General features: G+C 41.3%; 1 protein-coding gene across 5 annotated transcripts in view; it reads left to right on the top strand.

Annotated features, from left to right (window-relative positions):
• RUNX2 (RUNX family transcription factor 2) overlaps nucleotides 1-23,677 on the top strand; it is a 221,621-nt gene that overhangs the window by 83,653 nt on the left and 114,291 nt on the right. For all 5 annotated transcript variants that reach the window (XM_032299789.1, XM_032299786.1, XM_032299785.1 and 2 more), the window contains exons 3-4: nucleotides 11,058-11,416; nucleotides 20,311-20,467. In XM_032299789.1, coding sequence (XP_032155680.1) covers nucleotides 11,058-11,416; nucleotides 20,311-20,467 — 516 coding nt within the window. The remainder of the gene's footprint in view (nucleotides 1-11,057; nucleotides 11,417-20,310; nucleotides 20,468-23,677) is intronic.

Raw genomic sequence — 23,677 nt, forward strand, 5'->3', positions numbered from 1 at the left:
GTGTACAGTAGTACTATTCCTATGGTTAAGGAGCACACAATCCTGTGTACAGTAGTAGTATTAAGGTGGAGAAAAAATAAGGACTGTGCACTGAGCACAGTTTAAATTTTATCAGAGAAGCCTTTGGAAAAAGGCATTTATTTTCGTATGAACCAGTACCATCAGCATCAGAGAAACCATCATTAAATTATGAATGACGATATATGCTATAGTAAGTTGTTATACCTCAACCAGTTTTCACATTTATCGTTATGGGCGCACCATAATAATTCCCTTCAGTAAGGATAAACACCAGTGAAGCAAGTTAAAAACAGAATAAATTTAAAAAACTATATAGAACTACTAAATGCAACCCACATTTCCAGCAGTCCTGGAGAACAGTAAGCACTGAGCTTAAGATCTGGAACATCTCATTTAGTGTGATTTACTGTAGAATATGTTACCTGAAAATAATAAAAGACAATGTCACTCAATAGCATTTTATATTTATTGATTGTCTATGTACATATAAATCTGGTCTAAAAGTTGAGGTAAAAATCCAAATTAAAACTTGCTAAGGCTGGGCACGATGGCTCATGCCTGTAATCCCAACGGAGGCCAAAGCCAGAGAATTGCTTGAGGCCAGGAATTTGAGACCAGCCTTGGCAACATGCTGAAACTCAGTCTCTACAAAAAATACAAAAAAACAAATTAGCCAGGCATGGTGGCTCTTGCCTGTAGTTCCAGCTACTAGGGAGGCTGAGGTAGGAGGATTAACTGAGACTGAGAGTTTGAGGCTACAGTGAGCTATGATCAGGCCAGTACAGTCCAGTCTGGTGACAGAGAGAGAGCCTGTCTCAGAAAATAAAAAGCAAAAAACAAAACCACATAAAAAGACTTGCTAAGATTCTTTTGTACATATGAAAACTAAAGTAAAGGTTTTGATTTTGAGGCGTGTGAAAAATCCCTACTTCAAAAAGTCAAAGAATCAGCATGTCATGGTTAAGACTCAAACCTAGTCATCAAAAACTATAAAAGGAAGTTTCACTTAGGAAACAAAAATAAATATATTTTCTGGACAAAGTTGTGAATTCAGAGAAAATGAACTGTATTAACAAAGGAAAGAATACTGGACAAATAAGCTTTTTTTAAAAACAAAGTGTTTTCTTACTTTTTTTTCTATGCTGGTACAAGTTTACTTTCATAGTGGTGCTGGTGGGAACTGCCCCTTTTATTATTATTTTTATTTATTTATTTATTTATTTTTCTGAGACAGAGTCTCACTCAGTCATCCAGGCTGTAGTGCAGTGGTGCGATCTCAGCTTACTGCAACCTCCGCCTCCAAGGTTCAAGCGATTCTCCTGCCTCATCTCCCCCAAGTAGCTGGGACTATAGGCGTGTGCCAGCATGCCCAGCTAATTTTTGTATTTTTTTAAGTAGAGCTGGGGTTTCACCATATTGGCCAGGCTGGTCTCAAGCTCTTGGCCTCAGGTGATCCTCCTGCCTCGGCCTCCCAAAGAGCAGGGATTACAGGTGTGAGCCACCAGGCCCAGTGGGAGCTGCCTCTTTTAAACTCTGTAATGATTTGATAATGGGATCTATTTTATTTACTAATGGAGAATCTAATTACTTTAACATCGAAGGCATATTTATGGGAATAAAAGATAATAAGCCCCAAGTGTAATGTGTTTGCAATGTATTTAAATAAAATCAAAGATAGTTCTGAAACAGAAAGAAACAACAAAACAGGCACATCTACCCCTTTAAAACTACGTAGTAATAGGCAGATAATCCATATTTTTGTTATTGAAGAGTGGTAACCAGGTAAGCACAGGACATACACAAATAATCACCTTTACATAGTGAAGGTCAAAATTCTGTTATATCTGCTATCGATACTTCAGTTAGGTACAGAAAGTTAAAAGTCACATTTTTTTGTTGTTGTTTTTTTGAGACAGTCTTGCTTTGTTGCCCAGGCTGGAGTGCAGTGCTGTGATCTTTGCTCATTGCAATCTCCTCCTCCCAGGTTCAAGCGCTTCTCCTGCCTCAGCCTCCCAAGTAGCTGTGACCAGAGGTGCACACCACCACACCTGTCTAATTTTTGTATTTTTTAGTAGAGGTGGGGTTTCAACATATTGGCCAGGCTGGTCTCAAACTCCCGACCTTGTGATTCGCCTAACTCGGCCTCCCAAAGTGTCGGGATTACAGGCATGAGCCAACATGGCTGACCTAAAAGATACATTCGTTTGTGGAAGAATATGCAATGATTGCAATTTGTACTTACATTTAGTAACATATTATAAAAATAAAGATGCTGGTCATGAAACAGGGAGGTCTGAAATCACTGTGTAAGTTCTCAATACCCACACACCGAGGGCTGGGCCGGGATGGGATGAAATGATGGAGGCCCTAGCTAGCCTTAGGGGCAGAACTTAAGAGGGTCCCAAAAAAACCCCTACTATTCAAGGTATGATTTTAATATAATATTCTGAAAAAAGAAATTTAATATCAAGAAATACATGATAAAATATGAAAGTATTAAATAATGAGGGGATCTGCCCCCATACCTGCATGACTCGTCTGCTTCACCTTAATGAGGACTCAAGAGGAGTTAAGAGTTATGCACAGAGAAACTTCTATTCAACTCTGCTGTTTAGGTCAAGGAAGGCAATGGGCTGTAATAGTGAGGAAAAGACCAAGATTGTGGCTTCTAGAAGCAACACAAATATTCTCCCTCTTATAAACCTGCACAAAGGTGGGAATCATGTACCAAGGCCCCCTTTGGCCTGGCTACAAGCAGCCAAGCCAACTTCATTTCTCCTCTACATTGCAATATTCCTTTCTAGACAGGATGGTCCCTTTAATGTTCCAACACTTTTTTTTCCCCGCTTTGATTTAGCTCAGTATTTTCTAAAAATACTTCAAAGACCTTTACATTCCTTTAGAAGCAATAATTAAATAAGTTTGTAATTGCTGTATTTTAAGTCCTTCTAGTTGAGATTCAAAATGCATGTAGCATATTAAAATCTGGGATAAAATTTGCCATATGAAGTCTGTTTATTTTGTTTAATACAGTGCTTTCCCAATTTTATTTTATCACAGAGTCATAGCACTACCCAGTCTCTGACTTCAACTACAATAAGGCAGCAGTCATGTAGTCCTGCTCCCTTTCTTTCCTTGGTGGTAGCATTTTGCTTTTCTGATTCTGTAAGGTATCTCTCCACCTTCCCTGACCCTGGCATTTTTAAAAAAATCAGATCTAGTGATAAGGCAGCTCTGGAAATTTTGCACAGGAACTTTGTTTACGTGTATTTTAATTTTAGTATGGACATTGGATTTCATGGAAGATGTCAGGAGGACTCTGGGAAGAAACATTGACCAATTCTAACCTGTGCTTTAAAATATCCGTATCTGTACTCTCTGTCTACATCTTCTTCTCTTTAAAATATATATCCTCTAATTATAGGCTTATAATTAGGTGGAGATAAATCATTTAATAGATGTGATGTGATGTTGGAAATGCTTATCTTAAAAAGACCCCGGTGGAGTGATTCAAAATGGAAATCGTATGAATAAGTATGTCTTGTGGATTAGAAAATGGAAACCTTAGCATATCAGTCTGAGTCCAATGAGGACGGAGAAACCATACAGTAATTTGAATAAGAAAATTTTAGCATTAAGAATTGTTGACTGTAACAGAGGATTGGAGTAACAAGGAAATGGCTAGGAAGAAGTAAAGATAATGCTAAAGAATACAGGAATAACAGCATCCACTACCCTCAGGGCTGAAATACAGCAACCAAGTAAGAGTCCTCCCCTCTTCTCACCCAGGGCTGAGATCCAGACCCTGCACAACCTTGGCTCACTGGTGGCAGAGAAGTTGTGCTAGTAGAGCTTGCTGTAGATCTGCCCTCTAGGGTGCTGGGGAAAGCTGTTCACATGGGGGTGTCTCACCTGAGCCACACTGCTGCAAAAAGCCCAGGAGGGAGGATGCTGGGGGAAACTGCTGGCTACTGGGTGCTTCAGAAACCTGGCACTGGAAAAGCCAGCTTTACTGCAGCAGCTGGGCCTTGGAGAAGATGTGGGTATGTAAGCACTTCAGCAGACAGAAATTGGGAAATCTGTATGTCCTGCATTGCAGAAACCTGCTGTTTGAGCACAAGGGAACCAGGAAGCAAAACCCTTTCCTACTGCAATATCTTTCTAATGCCCCCACTGACAAAACATGAATGCCAACTGATAAAGGGAATTATTTAATGGGTCCAGATTCATTTTCACAGAGCAGGTAAACAAGGTGAATTTGGAGCTGCGAGACAATAAATTGATAATTGGCACACCTAGGGAAGAAAAATGATCTAGAAGAAAGATTGTGACTAATAGGAATGTGGATGAGAAAAACATCCTGCCAATAACAAAGATAATTCAGAAGAATCATCTAAAGTCAGAAAAGATGAATCACTGCCTTTAGAAATTGATTATGACTAGATGGGAAGAAGAAATTGTTTTCCCTGAGAAAAATCTAATTTACAAAAGCACAGGGAAAAACTGAAGGAAGAGTTTCTGAGTATGAAATCCAGAGTAGCACACCACTTAGAATGGTGACTTAGAACTGGCATTCCCTGGGATTGCAGCTAATAAAACCAAGTTGAACTCTTACTGTTCTATTTTTTTCTGTTCTATTTTTTCCTGTTTTGCTAGTTTGTAATTCAAATTTCTCACACTGTGCAAATGTTGAATTTTTTGGTACTTTACTAGATGAACTGAGAGTATTATGATTTACATTTTTCACTTTGATGGCAGGGTGTAGGGAGGGTACAAATGATTCAGGTCACTGCCCTAATGCCTAAAGTGAAACTTTGGAACCTTGGGCGTGGGATTAGAATTGGATAGCACCTTCCTTGGTGCCTTAAAGGCAATATGTGAGCAGCCGGGCAAAGAACGGTTGAATTACTACAGGAAATCTTTAATTTTAGGGTGTTCTTAGAAGTTTCATCACAGACCTCTGTAAACTTTTATATATAACGTTCCACTGCTGCTCAAAGATCACTGCTACTGCCATAGCACAATTGCCAACACCAAAATACCAGAGGGCTGATTTGAGAAAATTAATTTTTTTCTGACTCCTGGGTATTGAATTGGACCCTTTTTAGAAATTACATTAGTCTCTTCAGGTAACTAGGGTGTCATTTAGTAAGTTGATATTTTAGTCAAACGAAATATATGCCTCTTCAGTCAGTACCATGCCTAAAGAGTAGTTAGACAGATGCTCCATGAATGTGGCTCTGAAAGGTCATATGGTAAGTGTCAGACTTTTTATGACAACACTGTACTCTCTTGTAAGTGCCTGAATATGGCCCATGGGAATACTAACTAAAACAACAAAGAAAGGTTTATGATGCTAAGTCTTCCACTACAAACATTTCATCTCTTGTTACAGCCATGCAAATTATTATAGGTCCATTGACAATGGGGAAAATTTACTGAGCTTAAAACAAATCAGACAGTATTTAATGGTATAAAAAGTAAAATGGAAAAAATATGTCATAAAGCTTTGGGATCACTTAAGTTACTAAGCTATCTGTCTTAAAAGTGTATGTAGGGCTTACGAATATATTGTATACCAGAAAATTCTTTGTAAGCTCATTGAATTTCTTGTGTAATCATGTGCAGCACAGTTGGAATAAACCTACTAAAGCCTTTCCTATTTTTATGTTCAGACTACATGACAGTTTCTTCACTCTTCTTCATCTGTGCAGTTCATGTGTTCCCACTATGTTTTAAGGACAATGGAATATGCTTATATACAGAGATGTGTAAGAAAATTATTCTTAAGGAGCCTGTGAAAATGTACTCACTCCTCATTCTTTTCTTTCTGTTTTGGCACCTCCAAAATTATTAAGTGAAATATATTAACCGAATTAATAATTTATGCAGAAAGGAGTAAGTTAAATATCACATTTTTCACTTTTAGAGAGCTAATCTGAACCTCATGCACTCTGATTCCAGTATCTTTTTAAAATATCTACTCTTCTCTGCTGTCTCACTCCTCCAGGATCTCTCATCCCTTTCACTTTAGGGCAAGGGTTGGCAAACTTTTCTGTAAAAAGTCAGTAGATATTTTAGGCCTTGTGACTCATATAGTCTTTGTTACAACTATCCAATTCTGCTTTAGGTGAGGCAGCTATGGATAATACATAAATGACTGACCACAGGTATATTCCAATAAAACTATTTGTAGACACTGAAATTTGTATTGCATATCATTTTCATGTATTACAAATATCATTTTAAATTTTCAACTATTTAAAAATGTAACAAACATCTTTGAGAACTGTACAAAAAAATTGTACATAATATAATGACTCCTGATCTAGTGGCAATGCTACCTCTTCAAGGGCTGAGTAACCTTCACTCAATCACTGTCCAAACACAAATTCTGTAAAGATGGTTCTGTATATGAAGTTTTCCCATATGACACACTCAAAGCTTTAGGGATCATCAATATGCCCATCATTTTCCATTGGTTGCCTCACTTTATTAGCTGGTCTATTGAAAACTATTTTAAGATTTTACAGGGACTTTTCTACTTTTCATCATAAAAAGTATATATAAAATAATGTATTGGGGTTAGATATACAAAATAGTGTTTGGGGGTTAGAACAGGAAACCAGGATAAAAGGAGTATGGGTTCTGTTCCCAGTCAGTTCTTTAATTGGATAAATAACCTGACTGATTCACATCCCATTTTCTTTGTCTGGAAAGTCAGCATTGTCAGGTGTTGTTACTAAACAGTTACATTAAATGTTAAAGGATATGGTAGGAGGTGGTGGGTGGGATTATGCTTGGATCTTCCAGAGTTGCCACATTTTCAGAAAAAAATGTATACTTTTTAGTGTCATCACATACAATTGAAAAGATGAATATTTCTGAAGAGGAATCAGGTGGGTGATTAGTTCTGAACATTTTGATGTAGAAAATATAAACCCAAGGGTGACATCAAGCAAACTACAGCACAAAATACACATATGCAAAACCTCATGGTTTTCCTGTGTGCCTACTATTAACAGGACAGGTTTGGTTTAGGGGTCTGTAAAAATGTTTTTTTCCTTTAAGTATAACGCTCAGAGCCAAGACATCATCAGTTCCAGGCTCAGTCAGTTCCAGCTGAAAGTGTGAATGTTCAGCAAAAGGATGTTTTTGAAAGGAGACTGAAAATCCACTGTGCCAGATACCTGAAACGTTGTTAGGGTATTCAGTGGAAAATTTCATTTCCACATTATAAATAACTGTAGGATATTTTAAGAGATCCAAGACTAGTAACTTCCAAGAGCTGCTTATATTAGTTCCACTGAAATGTGAAATGGAGGAAGGATACTGAGAAAGGCTATAAAGCTGAGTTACTGGATATGATTAATTAAAATAAATAATCTCACTATTGATTAAATTGCCCTTAAAATCTCCAACCACCGAGGCCTGCATAGTTTGCTATCCACCAAATAAAACGAAGGGCAAAACAGCAATGGAGAAAAAGGAGGAAAAGTCCCCAAGGTGACTTCTTAAATTCAATTCTAGAATTTTTTATTTGGAAATCCCCTCTGGTGTTTATATTTGAAATATTGTTTCTTACTGTCTTCAAAGTTCCAGGAGTTCTCTGTTCTATGGACTTCCTGGGAGGAGGAGAATCCCAGAGAAGGTGACATATCATATCACCCACCATGGCAGTTATGGAATTTTGATCTCAATTTTACCACAGAAATAATCAATTCCCATAACTGCTTCCTTCCTTTGCAGCCCCCACAGATTTAAAAACAAAAAGGGAATCGGAGATCTCTGTTAGACAGTGGCACAACATGCCCAAAGTAAAACTGGCTCCCTAAAAAGCAAAAAAAAAGGCAGAAAAAAAAGCCATGAGTGTATGAGTGTGCGTATTTATGTGTGTCTGCGTGTGGACGTGCAAGAGTATGTGTCTGAGTGCCTGCGAGTGGATGTGTAAGGTAGGACAGCAATAAACAGCAATAAATACAGTTTCTCCTCTCTCTCTCTCTCTCTCTCTCTCATCTCTCTGTCTCTCGGGGAAAGCCTGGCTTCCCTTCGGCCGCCTGTCGGACTCTAGAGACCTGTGCACGCAGGGAACGCGGCGGTGCCCGAGGTTAGAGCTCTCCCCTGTGACCGAAAAGATAATTAAAAATCGCACGCACAGGAGCCACCTCAGCTCCTGGCTGCGCTTCCAGTTGGTGGGGTCTGGCTAAATAGGTTCTCGCACCCTGGCGGTGCCTGGGCTTCGAGGCCAGTAGGCCGGGCGCGAAGAGTAGGTTGGGGACCAGGTGCCATAGCGGGTGGCGCAGAATCGCTTCTCCGAGCCACCGAAGGTGGCAGTGGCAGGCGGCTGTGGGGGCAGGAGGGGCGCGGCGCGGGGCTCGTGTCTGTGGAGGGATTTGGGGAAGAGGCTGGAACATGGAGAGAAACGTGGGAAAGGAAAAGACTAACGAGGGAGGCGTGGAGCAGTGCGTGGAGGAAGGGCAGGTAAAAATAAAGCCCCAAATAGGAAGGACAGAGTAGTATCCCCTGAACTCTATCCTAACCCCCGAGAGAGCGCACACCTGGCGACCCTGCACCCCGACCTCTGCTCCCGCGGTCTGGTTGCCCCTCAGTCCCCCGCGCATCTCTTCAGAGGGGCGATCCAGGTCACCGAGTCACGCATCCACAGCCCTCCAAGCTCATCTTGTACTCGAAAGGGCTCCAGAGTCCGCGACTGGCACCAGGCCCCCATCTTCCGTGACCCTCATGCTCTCAGAGCACTTCCAGGCCGCTTCTAGGGCGCAGACCCAGGCGTGGGCTCAGCGAGTGGGAGCAAAGCTTTAAAACCAGACAGGGAGGGTCGTGGCAGGTCACTACAAGGGTGAGGGAGGCGTTTGTACTGAGCAATAAAAACACCAAGCAGTGGGTATGTGAATTGCTTTCAACAAGATGGGAGGGGATGAGAGATGCCCCAACCATCTTTCTTCTTTAATACTTCTAGGGGGAGGCATTCTAATTCTTAATTTATTTTATAAAATCACTTGTTGCTGTGTCAGCTACTCCACTAGGAATCTTTGAAACTTTGGCAACTGATGATTCTTTTCGCAAACACGTTTTCAAGCTTTGGAAGGCTTTAACGAGTTCGATAAAAGCAAGAAACGTAGCAGTACACAACGCCTAGGGTAAAACGGCCCTGTGCGCCCTTCTTGGGGTGTAATAGCCTCAAGCGGATTTCCCGGCTTCTGCGGGCGCAGCACATTGTTTTATTTGTTTTGAAGGCTCAGAGTTTGAGGCTGGTCGTAGACACCCACGTGCTCTGACTCTCATCAGCGTAATGATCGCCTTAGTCGTGTCTGTATATACCACAACAACCTAATCATTAGAAATCCCAGCCTCCAAAAACCACATTTTAGGTAAAAAGTGCCGCTTTTTTTTTCCCGCGCTCCTTCATCCTCTCGACCACAACTTTTTGGGGGATCCAAAGTCGCTTTTTAAACCCACACTAGGAAATAAATACATAAAATAAACAGCCATGGAAACATTTTGAATTTTTTAGTTTGTATTTTTAATTTTTTCCCGGGAGCGGTGGGGAAGACAGACACGAAGCTTAGTTTTAGATGTAAAATAGACTTAATAAAAGATTTAAATTCATAGAAAACGGCCGATGCTTTCCCCCAGCGAAGATTTTTCAACTTATTTTAATCACCAAGCTGACAGTTTTTCAGTCCCCCCCAAAAAACCCAAAAAACCCAACTCATTCTTGTTCTCTGGGAATGAGAAGATTGAATATATAAGAAAAAAGAAATGTCCAGCTATGTACTTGAGTTCCTAAAAACTATTTTGACTAGTTCTCCCCGCACCGCCCTCATTTTTTGTGTCACTTAAAACAAAAAACACCCAAACCCTGCAAAATCTTTTTCCCCTGGGAGCCGCTCCGACAGAGGTGGGGGTTGGGGGTGGGAGGGTGAAGAGTGCTGAGAAGTCAGCCCAGACGCTCAAGAATTTTCCTTCCTCCTCTCCTGAAGTTACAACGAAAAATAGCGACAGTCAGATCAGCCGGGAGCTCTCTGGTGTCTCGGCTTTAGTCTCTTCCGACCAAGAGGGGGTTCCTTGTCCTAGGGGTGGGGAGAGCAAGAGGACGCGACCAGGCGAGATTGCCCCTAGACTGGGGCCGCCTCTCGGCTTCCAAAGCTGCACAAGGCGCTGGGGGCTCCTTCCCGCGGCCGGCTGGCGGCGGCAGCGGCTGCGATTCGCAGGCTCGAGATCCGTTGCCCCGAGATTCGCTGCCCACGACTTACCTCTTGGCACCTTGAAGCGCGAGGGACAGGGGAGCTTTGCAAATTGCAGGAGGGAGTGGATGCAAGGAGGTGGCGGTGAGAGGGCGAGAAGAAAAGAAGGGAAAGGAAGGAGCCCAGCCGGGGAGCCGAGCTGGCAGCAGCCGCGGGAGGAATCTGAGCGTGCAGCAGGCGCGGGGGGAGCGGCGGCCGCCGCGGAGGAGGCGGCGGCGCGGGAGGGCGGAGGCGCGGCCGCCTGCAGCTGGGTAGCAGCGCGCGGCGCGGCGCGGAGCGGCGCGGCGGTGGCGGGCAGCGCGCGGCAATGCTGGCCAGGGGGCTGGACTGCTGAACCAACACCGCTTCACCACCGGACTCGAACTGGGAGGGGGCGCCAGCGCACCCAGGACGCGGTGCCCCAAGGGACCCCACTCCGAGCTGCAAACTCAAGTCCCCCTCCTCCCCGGGCCAAACACACCCCCGCGCCCGTTCGCAGCTGCCACCCCGGGTGTTCCATAGGCTCCGGCAAAGATCTGCGCCTCCCGGGTCTCCCTAACCCGCCAGCCCGACTGCGCCGCATCGCCAGACTTTGTTGGCGCATCAGACTCCGCCCGGCAGTCGGCCTCATCAAACTTGATTTCTCATCTCCTCAGCCCCATCACCTCCATCCTCTTTTCCCCCGTCTCGCCTCCACCCCCCCAATTTCCTCCTTGCCCCTCATTTCCACCCTCCTCCCCCTCCCCCGGCCACTTCGCTAACTTGTGGCTGTTGTGATGCGTATTCCCGTAGATCCGAGCACCAGCCGGCGCTTCAGCCCCCCCTCCAGCAGCCTGCAGCCCGGCAAAATGAGCGACGTGAGCCCGGTGGTGGCTGCGCAACAGCAGCAGCAACAGCAGCAGCAGCAACAGCAGCAGCAGCAGCAACAGCAGCAGCAGCAGGAGGCGGCGGCGGCAGCGGCGGCGGCTGCGGCGGCTGCGGCAGCAGCAGCTGTAGTGCCCCGGTTGCGGCCGCCGCACGACAACCGCACCATGGTGGAGATCATCGCCGACCACCCGGCCGAGCTCGTTCGCACCGACAGCCCCAACTTCCTGTGCTCGGTGCTGCCCTCGCACTGGCGCTGCAACAAGACCCTGCCCGTGGCCTTCAAGGTAAGAGGCTACGCCGCCCCCGCCCCCAGCCGGGAGCCGCGGAACCTGCCCGCCGGTGTCTTCCTGCCCACGGGGCTGGGCCCCGGACGTCCTCCAAGACCGCCTGCCTTGGCGACTCTGACCCCAGAAACCCCCGGCTGGGCCTCTCCCTCCGGATGCCTTGGCGGGCTTGGGCCGCAGTCCCTCCGCGCAAATCCCTCCCTCGCCCACCTGTGCCCATGGCCACCCCGACTTCAGCCCCCGTCCCCCAGACCCGCTCATTACCCCTCATGCCTCATGCCCGGCCTCCGTTCTCACCCACTCCTTGGCGCCGTCTCCCTTTCCCCCAGGATCCCCAAGGTGCCCACTCTCTCACTGCTAGTGGACTTGCTCCACCCCGCCCCTTTCCCGGGGGCGAGGATCCCCGACACTGTCCCCCGGGGCTCCCGCGTCCTCCTCCCCGGACATCCCAGCCTGGCCGCATTGCGGGCTGCGCATGCCGCCTCTCTTTGGGGCTCCGCGCGCTCCCACCCGCTTCCCTTCCAGCCAAACGCCCCTCCGCTGGTCTCGGTGACCGCTTCCCCGACCCGCAGAGCTTAGCGGTCCTGGCCCCTCCCGGGCTCCGGGGCCGGGATTCGCGGGGTGCCGGAGCCCCGCAGTAGTGCCCGGGGCTGGGCGTGGGGTGCTGACTGAGGCGCGCCGGCGGCACTACCCAAGCCCAGGAGGGTCCGGGACAAGCCGAGGGTCTCCAGAGGAGGGGTGTCAGGACGGGGGCGCTTGCTCTGTTCGCTGACCTACGCCGGATCCCGTTACCGGGAGGAAGGCGGGGCCGCCGAAGCGTCCGCGCGCCCCGGAGCGGGGGAGTTCGGGGGCCTGGGGCTGAACCCTCGAGTGCTGGGAGGCTCGGGCCAGGGGAGGGGGCGGGAGCTCGGGCCGCTTCTTCCAGCCGGGACCAAGCTCTGCGCCTCGCCCGGCCAGGGAGGGATGAGGGAAACCTGTGGAACAACTTCGGTTCGCCCAGCTTGAAAACGGAGGTGAAATTTTGCATTTTTGCTTTATTATTATTATTAAAGGACTTAAATTTAAAAGGTCCCTCCTGCTTCTGAAAGGTGGTGAGAGGCTCCTGCCGATGGCCTGAGCACGGAGTGAGCTCGGAGGCTTGAGAGAGGCCGCTGCGCGTCCCGCGGACTCTGGTGCCTGCTCGGCCCGTTAGTTTGCGGGTGGGTGGCAGCCGCGGGAGTCGCAGTCAGGTGCTCTACAGGTTGAGGATTTAGGATCTGGAGCCTCTCACAGTAGCCCGATGGGCCTCCATAACTTGATCCGGATTTCCCGGGGCAACCCTCTCCAACTGGGAGACGCCGAACCCCCAGGGCCCAGCGCACACTGGGTTGATGGGGAGTCGGGTTCCCGGGCTGTCCACAAACGCAGGACTGTACCCACCGCAAGACGTCAGGGATGCAGGGGGCGGTAAGCCAGACGTGGAGATGAGCACTCTCAAAAAGGTGCCTTGGGCCATTTCTAACCTCTGAATTTGAGTAGGTGGGCCTGGGTCCCCTGGGTTCTGAGGTCTGTGGAGAGTAGGGCACACAAGGCCTTGGGGGAGGTGAAAAAACAAACAAAAGAAGTTGGGGGGGAGATCAGTCCAGTTTCTCCACTGGGGACCTTGGAGCCAAACTCCCACGGGCCACTGACAGTTCCCAGTTGTTGATCACCCCCACCCCACGCACCAATTCAGATTCCGTGTGTGGGTGGGATGGAAAGAAAGAGGAGTCCAGGTCAATTAGAGCTGATTATCTCGCTAGGTCTGATATCAGAACAGAAATCAGAATGAATTGTTATGGAAAGGGGATGTTGCATTCTGGGGCAAGTTTCATTTTGCAGTTGGCTCAAGAAATTTTTTTTTTTAACCGTCACATTTCTCTTTTTATAAACCACCCATTTTGTAGGTTAATGTTTGGTAACTTGAAATAGGAAAAGCTCAGAATACATGTGAATTGTAGAAATTTAAATTTCCACACAAGAGATATCTTTTACAATGTCCATTGTCTGAGGGCCCAGAATTTTTAAATTAGCCTTATGTGAGAATGGAAATTTGTTTTCACCAACACCCCTCCAATCCTCCAAACCAAAAGCCACCTAAGACCCCAAACCTGGATGAAAGCAGCAAAAAATACAAATAAGTAGGTATTGTGTCTGCATAATGCCACAAATCAGAATATGTGAAAATATAAGAATAGATGCTTACATTTTTAAAGATATTTAGATCCTTGATGTTCCATATACCATTCTGCTAAACATATTTAAGGTCTATCTTGAAATATCCTCTTCTATTTATGCTACTGAATTGATTTGAACATGAGCATTTTGGATGGAAAGAATGTCTTTTTGCAATTTAGCTTGAGCTAGTCTCAGATATTTTGGTTGTCATTTAAGATTTTTTCATTACCACCCTTTAAAAATTATTTTGAAAATACAGTTTGTTCTTTGTTATTAATCAACTTGTGAATTACAGAATACATTTTTTGTTATCTTAAGCAGTAGACACTGTAGATAACAAGACCATATTTAATCAAATATTTTAATTTATATCAATTGAATAATGAATTGAGTTAACCTAAATCCTGACTGTCAATGTCTCTCTACCTCCACATCTGTGTTAAACAGAATTCAAAACGTGGGTGATAGCTAAGATCTACTCAGTATAGAAGTTTTGTCTCTCTGTTGAAAAGAAACGTATGGATGTTTGGAACATCCAGATTGTGACAGCCTCTCTTTATCCTACTTTTGGAATAAAAGCCTGAGAGCACTAGACTTTCTACACTCTTGCAATATAATCAAATACATCTGCAATGAAGAAATAATATGAAGAAGTCTCCGTTTTAAAAGTGGTGACAGCAATTTGGCAGTGATATTTAGAGCTATGTAAAAAATAAATTATAGTGGTTGTCAGGTAGATAGCAGATAGGTAAATGCATTTAAACACACACAAAACTTATTTGTTGTGAAGTCTGGTATTCAAATTAATACAATATTTATTGAGCCCGTATTTTGTATCTGTGGCACTGAGCTTGACACTGCAGAGAATCAGAAATGAATTAAATAGACTGTTTTGAAATGTCAATTTAAACTAGTATTTAAACACGATATTGGCAATGTATTGAATTAAGAATGTGTTAGCGTTCATCTACTCTTGTTTTGGGATTATATAACATTTATTTATTTTTACATGTAAAAATGCAAAAACAACTAGTATGCTTTTCATAAAGTTGTTTATTAACATTGTATTTTTGACAAAGTTCTGCAGTTTTGAAATGTTTGGTCCCCCCAGGTGTCAAGGAAACGGAAATAAATATTTTTAACATTTTCAGGTGTATCTCACTGAAACCTTAAAATAGTTAAGACATACTATTGGAGGATTCCAGACCCTTTCTATCCTAGATAATTCTGGTGAGAAAGAAGTAATTTGCAAATTCAGCTCATTAGCTGATGGTCAGGTAGTAGTGGAGAGAACATGTCAACTCTCCATCCGGTAGCACCCTTTTAGTTAGGGGTCTGTCAGCATTTCCACCGTGAAGCCTGGTGTTCAGGGTTCATAACTTAGTTGCCTTAAATAGCTTCAAGCTGAAACACTATGCAGAAATTTTAAGTCCAGATGTACATTTTAAAACTAAAAGTAGTGCAAGCCTATTCTGCTGTTTTAAGTTAGAGAACACTGGACTATATATATTTATCAGTATCATATGTTTTCCTGGCAGTGTTAAAGAAATAAAACACATTTTTAGATATATAATCTGGCACTCATAGTTAATTCTGTATTTTTAATAATACCTTTCAGTGCATGTCAAAAGGAGGGGTTTCAAAATGACAGAGCAATTTCTGTTTGACAATAATTTTTCGACATCACTAGCCATTTTTCTTTCTCTGAAAACAAATATGCAACTAATAAATACTTGATACGTGAGTAGTATTTTTGTTACATAGTTAATGATCAGATTTTATATTTATATTTTTTGAATCTAATTGTATCTAAACAAAGGAAAATAGGTTATTAAGCCTGTTAAATCCTTATTAACCTTAATATAAATTATCATGCAAAATTATGTAAAACAATAGATTTCAAGTTGTATGAAGACAGACACATTTTTGTGTTATGCCTTTCAGTGAAAAAAAACTTATTTAAAGTTAAATATTTCGGCACTGAATATATAAACTTCCTAGTATGGCAGTTGGAACAAATAATTTCAGGTGGAAAATAAATACTTAAAAAATTTTTAGAACACTTGTATTAAATATTTGAAAATAGGTATGGTAGATATCTTTAATTATTTTTTCCCCTTTGGCATTATGGGTTGTATCCTTTCAAAATTCCAAAATATCTATTGTTAGATGATCTAAACCACCTTGATACATGGCCCACAAGTTGCTACTTTAAATTGAAATAATTTTTATCAAAATTTCCCTTTGACATGTATTTTTTAAAATTATGAAATGATATGCTGTGTTTTTCTTCTCTATAATTCAATGGGTTTTTCCTAAATTCTAGGATAAATTCAAAACATTAACTGTAGTATTGGTTGAAATGTTTTGATACTGTGCTTAAAGTTATCCTTAAATAGTTATGATGGGAATAACATTTTTGCTTTTTGCAATTAGATTCACTTCTCTTTTTATTGCAAAGGAAGATCTGATCAGATTTTATCTTGAAAAATAATTATATTTCAATTATACCACAAGTATAATGTCCCAAATTATGCTGACCTATAAGAGTAATTGATTAGTTAAGACTAGACTTCTGTCCATGAAAATGTCATGGGCAATTTTAATTTCCATATAAAAAGACGAGAGAAACTGTTTTAAGGGTTTGAGTTAATTCTCCATTCCTCTTCTTTTAGTGATTCACAGATTTAGTCATAAGGAGCCTCATACAAAATTTCAATAGCATTACTGCAGTTAAATATCCTTTTGCTTTATTTTGTGCAAACCACATATCATGGGATTTAAATGCTGGTTATAGTGTGGTGCGCTAAATAAAGGAACGTCTTTCTCTATTCTGAAACGTCAGGACAGAAAACTTCTCCTTTTCTCATGAAGTTTCTTGAATTTGTAGATTTTATATTTTAAAAACACCTAGAAATGTAATTGTTAAGATTTCATCGCAAATTATTCTTTGCAGAGGAGTACTTTCGTATTGGGTAGAATGGAAGTAAATCTTAACTTGTGCTTATTCCTAACTAGTTAAAGAGTGAGTTTTGACTGCGCCTTACCCCTTAAAATGTTTTTCCATTGCTTGGTTTTGGTACAGATGAAATGTGTAAAAATTTTTTGATTCTTTTGGTTTTCTTTTAGATAAACACAGTTGAGAATCTCCAAGGGAAACTTTTTAGTTTCAGAGATCTACTTAAAGAAAAAACTTCTCAAACATATAATTATACTTCTTATTGATATAAAGTCAAATATAGTACTTCCCCCAACTCCCAGCCTTTTTCTCCCCTCAGGAAAACATTGGGCAATGTGATTTGGTAGAGTGAATAGCAGAAAAAACCCAGTATATTTAGCCATCAAACTAGAGTTCAGCCTTAGCAGGAAAGATTGTCGCTACATAGCATTAGTATTTTTTTCAGGCCTTGCTCTAAGCCTCATAGAAGAGTCACACAACTTGTGATTATTTATTTGTTTTGTAAAATGTGATATGTACAACATACCCATGTTGAATATGGTCAGTATTAACTGCTTAAGCACAGTAAAATGGATTTATGTATTTCACTCTTAGGAATCTTTTCTTTCATATTTTCCCATATTGAATCAATTTGCCATTTCTTCTAACTAAAAAAAATCCATTATGTTAAAAATATGCAGTAAAATAATAATGTCCTAGAGCTCTTGAAAACCTTTATATTGGGCAGGATTGCTTTATTTTTTTTCTGAAATGTAGCCAGACTCAAGTTAAATCCACCAGCAGTCATCCTGTATCTCTCAACAACACCAAAGAACATCTCAGGACATGAAGTGAAGAAGTACATATTCAGTTGAATCCTTTAAGGATGCTTATAAGTAAAAGCCTATGTTTAGCAGACAGCAGATTTGGAAGAGAACACTGTGTTACCCTCCTCATCTTACAAAAAGCACATCATTATAATTACACTCTATACTTACATGGTATCTTCTACATTTTGCATACTTTCCAATTTGTATTGGAAAACTGTGGTTCCTGGAGATGAAGTTATTTGTGTGAAGTCATGGCAGATATGTAGCAGAAGTGGGGAAAAAGTGGAGCCTCTTGATTTTAGTGTATTCATTCTCTTCTAAACAGTACAACTTTTCTCCTGCCTTTATTAATATGCTTACTGGGTCCATATTTACTTTGACATAGAAAGCCACACAGCAGGTGTTAAAACACAATATGCCGAGTGTATAAAATGTCAAACATTCAGATGAATCCTGGCAAATGTAGTCAATTATTGCAGTATTTTCAAATGTTCACATTTTTGGCATGGTGAATTTGAAAAATTGAAAAGCATATTGCCTCCATCAGGAGTATAGTATTACCTGTATTCAGTAGCCACTTGAGGTACGAGATGAACTATGCAGGGAGGAAGTCTTGTTCTCAAGGGATATTACTTTTGACTCAGGAGACTCCCGGGAAAGGGGCGGCAGCATGGTTCCTGCTTCTCTGGGATGAAAACGTTGTCAGAAAATGAGTTTGGAGCAAGGGCACATTGCTGTTAGCAAGGGGTGCTGACTCAACATCAACTGGCCCTCTTAGAGTTTTAGCTGGTAGCCCCACAGACTTCTGTCTCTGCAAAGTGGGGCTCTTTATGGAGATCTTTCATTTATTTCAAAAATATTTATCTGGCTGGGTGCAGTGGCTCACACCTGTAATCCCAGCACTTTGGGAGTCTGAGGTGGGCAGATCACCTGAGGTCAGGAGTTCAAAACCAGCATGGCCAACATGGTGAAATGCTGTCTCTACTAAAAATACAAAAACTAGCTGGATGTGGTGGTGGATGTCTGTAATCCCAGGTACTCAGGAGGCTGGGGCAGGAGAATCACTTGAATCTGGGAGGTAGAGGTTGCAGTAAACTGAGATTACGCCACTGCATTCCAGCCTGGGAGACAGAGCGAGACTCTGTCTTATATATGTCTTAAAAAAAGCATATATATATTAAACACTTACCATGTGCTGGACACTGTTTTGGGAGCAGGGTAATAAGTGATAAACAAGACAGATGAGATGAAGGCCCTTCTCTAGTGTAGTTTCCAAACTAATATAATCTGGACTCCTGGAGTGAATCCCTCAGCTTTGGACTGGTATATTTAAAGCAGCCATAGACCATTAATATTAATATATGTACATTGAAATGAAGATCGCTTGAGTACAGTGGGATGCTGTGGAAAGTGGGGCCTGTAATTTAAGGAAAGCTTTATTGATTTTTGAACTGAATAACACAGTGCTAAATGGAAGGAATGGAATTGAGAAACAGCCTAAGAAAAAAGAGTGACAAAAATATTGACAAGTTTTTTGTTTGTTTGATTGTTTTACTGGCTGGAGGAAAGGACATAGTGGAAGGAGTATTGCAGTAGGGTTCATGGATGGGGGAAACTCAGCCCTAAAATATAGATACAGTGTCTATTATCATACTATATGAAATCTACTTTAATAAGCCAATTCTATTGGGAAAATGGCATTAAACGTTTGTGCTTGTCTTATGGAAATCTTGACAAAGGAGGACTAGCACTAGAAGTAGGAAAAGATAAGTGGGATGTTTACGAGTCAGGCAAGCACACAGGGGTGTTATTGTCAGACAGTCGTGGGCTACTTTAGCTGGGGTCATTGTTGAGTTACTATGAAGGCATCTGGAAACAGAATGAGGAAGATGTGGAAATAATCTGAATATAGAGTCCTGGAAGTTAGTTGAGAGAAAGGATTGTTACCGAGGGCAGGATCTTGGCAGTGGATTAGGAGGAATATGTTTTATATATGACAGTGAAGGATCTGCACCAGTATCCCTTTACCAGGCTCTGTGTTAATCAGAGGCACACATTTGCACGTTTGCAGACCCAGGTTAAAGTGTGATCTCTAGTCTTGGAATAGAGAAAATGTTTGTTAGTTCCAAAGATGGATTAATCTAGACCTTTTCTTGATTGAGTTAATTTGCTTCAGATTACCTGTTGAAGATGAAGCAGTCAAGTAATGTCATTCCAGGAGGGCAGCTGGGACAAGACATCATAGATGTCAGGCTAAGGGTATAGATTTTTTTCTTAATATTTCTCATCAATTATTTTTACCTTCAGTTTCTTGATGACTTCCGATATCCCACTGGGTCCCACTACAGAGTGGGTATTCAGTGAATATGTATAGTGTCATTAAAAGCCGAAGTGCTAGCCCAAAGTAAGGAGATAAAGACCACACCATATCCAGGCTCTATGTAGTCAGGAACTCCAGGGTTTCACTTAAAAATCTTCTCCCATGGAGCTGACCAGACTTGCTAGTTTTTAGCCTGTGATGGGATAAGACCACACCTCAGGGCTCTCCCTGAGAGGAAGGCTGCAGACAGGTGATGCCTTGATCTGTATGATACAATCTGCAGATGGGGCATCCACTTTCCTTCTGTGGCATAATTCCTATGGACAACTTAACATGGGGATTTAATAAAAATGTACACATTTTCTGTGAAGAATCCAACAACAAATGAAGAAAGTTTTTGCCTGTCTTTCAAATCAGTGGACCCTGAAACACTGGTCTGTTTGAAGTGGCATCACAACTCATACACAGATGCCTCATTCCTGTCGGCCATTACTGGGCTGGAGTAGAACACTGAGTCCTGATAAGACACATCATTTACAATGAGAATATATTCTGTTTGTAAGCCTTTCTGATGTGCCATTATTGCTGCTGTGTTTCCTGTTTTATGTAGGTGGTAGCCCTCGGAGAGGTACCAGATGGGACTGTGGTTACTGTCATGGCGGGTAATGATGAAAATTATTCTGCTGAGCTCCGGAATGCCTCTGCTGTTATGAAAAATCAAGTAGCAAGGTTCAACGATCTGAGATTTGTGGGCCGGAGTGGACGAGGTAGGTCTCTGACTTTTGATACTGATAATGGAATAAGCACATTAGGCCCCTTTGATGAAATGTAGACTAGTCTGTATACAAATCAGCACCTTCTTTTTCTGAATAGAATTACTAAAGATTTGATTTAAATACATCCAGATGAAGCTGAGTGTTTTTCTGAGTACTCAGGCCTTTTTCATTTATTTTATGATATTGAAAATTCAAACAATATTTTCAGAAAAATGAGTTTCTAATTTCACTGGGTGTGAGTATATAAGGTAGAGAAAAGGACAGTTGGAGGATCAACTTCTGAATTATGAGGAGTCAAATAACTGAGTAAATTGAGTGGCAAAGGGGAAAGAAAAATGGATATGTTGGATTAATTTCCTGATAATATCAGTTTTCATTTGATTTGTAGCAAGGACAGCTAGCATAATGCTCTTTACTTATCACAGGTTACCTCTATACGATTTAATTTACCCTCATAATAAGAATTTATTAAAAATCATGTTTTTTTAACGTAAGGCTTTTCATTTGAATAAGTGAATAATGTATTCCTTTTGTTAGAATGACTATGTAAAGTTGCCTAGACAGATGAATGATTAGTGCTCTAATATTAATAGTTCCATACTATGTAAGGATTTCTACCATCTGAATCCATATGAAAAAATTAGAGATCTTTAAAAGGATCATACATAGAAAATTATCCCTATTAGAGTTTTTGTAACTGTTTGATAAATTAGGTTAATCTTTTTAAAAAAAGTCTCTAAGGAGGCCAATATTTTGGCTTTTATTTACTTATTCTACAGAGACACTTTTACTAGTTACTCGCCTATTAGAAGCATTATGCTTATTTATTTACTTACCGAATCTATCATTTCCATTTTAAGTATTTTGATAAGAAGAGAGAAAATAGACCACTTTAGGACTGAGGTGAAATAAAGTCTTATGGCATCACTGCAACCCAGGTTTGAATAGGAAATGAGAAGCACCACTTTTTAAACCATGCTAATAACTGCTCTTTAGTTTGGATCAGATGTCAAATTATTACCATTGTAAAAACTTGATAAGGGAAATTCAAGCAAGGCTGTTTCCGATGAGTAGTTTTAGTTTACTTTCTAGGAACAGGGCCAAGAAGTTGTACTTTTTAACTGAAAAAAAAAAGATTCATGCTAATGAGATACTGTCACTGACAGGTTGTTTGAAATAAAATGAGGCTCACAGCCTCTGGTAGAATCAAAACAAAGGGGGTTATCTCTGTATCAGGTTTAGTTCACTTTCATTAAAAGAGGAAAAAAGACAAATCCTATATCACTATTGACTGATTAGGTTTGGAGTATGTGTTTGTGTGTTCATTCTTCCTTTTTCTCATTTACTTATGCAGGTCCACTATGCAATTAAAGTTTCTCTTTTATTCTAGTAAGAATGAAGAAAAATGTGAACATGATGATTTACCTGTATGCGCTGAATTGCATCTTTCTTCTTATGTAATAATACTTTCTTTTTAACTAGAGTAACGAATTTTAGTTTTTAAACGATTGGATGCCATGCTTGATTTTACATTACAGATTCAAGCCAGTGTTTTCATTTATCTTGCTTTTGTATTATATAGATGCTGCATAGCTTTTTTCTGATCAATTTGAATAGAAGCTATGGCAAAGTGATAGTGTACTTTGTAAACCCTCAACATATTTATTTAAGAAACTTCAAAGAGAAACAAAGGGTGTGCACTGTTTTACTATATTGGCTTTCTGAGTTTTGGCTGGTTTCCCAAATAGCAATTTTTATATTTAAAAAAAAAAAGACAGACTTAACTGCTTGCAGACTTTTCACGCATGGAAGATGAAGAAAGCTTCTTTTGATGAAGTGTAATTATGTCCAAACAGAGCTGACCCCCTCCCCCTATATTTCTTATGATCTTAACTGAAGAAAGTAGGATTTTTCCTTTGAAGCAGCCGGGACTTGGTGGAGGATCTGAAATGCTGCAGTCTGCTGCCAGAGGCAGGATGGAGAAATTGGTCCAGACTTGTCTTCAAAACTTAGATGAGGGGTAGGGGGAGTGGGTGGAGAGAGAAAGAAAAATTGATTTATCACTAATAATAGATTTTTATATCACTGTATTAACATTGTATGAAAGGAAACAGTAATATCAAGCTGAGATGAAGAGAAAAAAAGGACAGAAAACACTGATAACAGATCAAACTCTGAAAAAAAAAAAATGGGTCAGTTTTTCAGTGGCAGGAAACCCTTTAACCTGCCTTTGTACCCTTTGTACCTGACCTGCTTTATAACAGACTCTTTCCAACTTCCTCTTTGATTTTGACACTTCTACAGTTCTCTTATTAAGTCTGGATCAACATGCTGCTACTATTGTATTTTCTTTCCCGGCCTTAAATACTTCTATTTTCAGTAGTGTTACAAAAAAGCACCAAGTTCCTCAAATATTACATTTTTTTTTCTTTCCACCAATAGAAACATAAACTCTCAGAAATTGAAAAACAATCTTAGATTATAAAGGAGTCATGTCATTGCTGACTTTGGCTTTATGGGTCATCTTATGACCACAACTTTTGAAAGTGCTGGAATAAAAGTAGAGCATCAATGGAACTTGCATTAAGTTAGAAGTGGCTTATGTTTTTTATTGTCTTTTCCTTTTTTTTCTCCTTAATATTTTAAAGAGAAGTGTTTAAAATGATTTTGGTCCTTAAATTTTTTTTTGGTATACTTTCTTTTTTCATCATCCATGATGAAGCCATGGATGACACAATTAGTTATCTACTGACTGCTAGCTCCCTCAATAAGAGCCTGCATTTTAAAATAAAAGCCTGCTTTAAAAAAAAAATCACTTATGGAAAGTGAAAAAAGTGGATTTTTGAAAAAAAATTAATTTAAGGAAATCATGAATGCCCACATAAACATTTGACTTAGGAAGTGCATTATTATTATGGGATAAAGAACCAATTACTTAATTGGTTGGTAATTTCTGAAAGTTTCTTCAACATTGCATACATATTTCTTTTGAAGGGGCAATAAGAAGTAAAAGGAGCCTCATTTACTTTTGCTGTAGTTGTTAAGTACATCTTGATCCTCAGGGTTTGATTTTGGGAGATCATAGTTACACTTAAATACATGTTTCCTCCCCTAAACCCATCTCTTTTTTAAAAAAAGTTTTTATAGAGAACTGATTCCACTCTGAGCATTTAAATGCTTTATACTTGAAGGGTGAATTTT

This window comes from Sapajus apella, unplaced genomic scaffold (genome assembly GCF_009761245.1).
Source record: "Sapajus apella isolate SASKATOON/1434 unplaced genomic scaffold, GSC_monkey_1.0 scaffold41, whole genome shotgun sequence".
In the NCBI taxonomy this organism is placed as follows: Eukaryota; Metazoa; Chordata; class Mammalia; order Primates; family Cebidae; genus Sapajus; species Sapajus apella.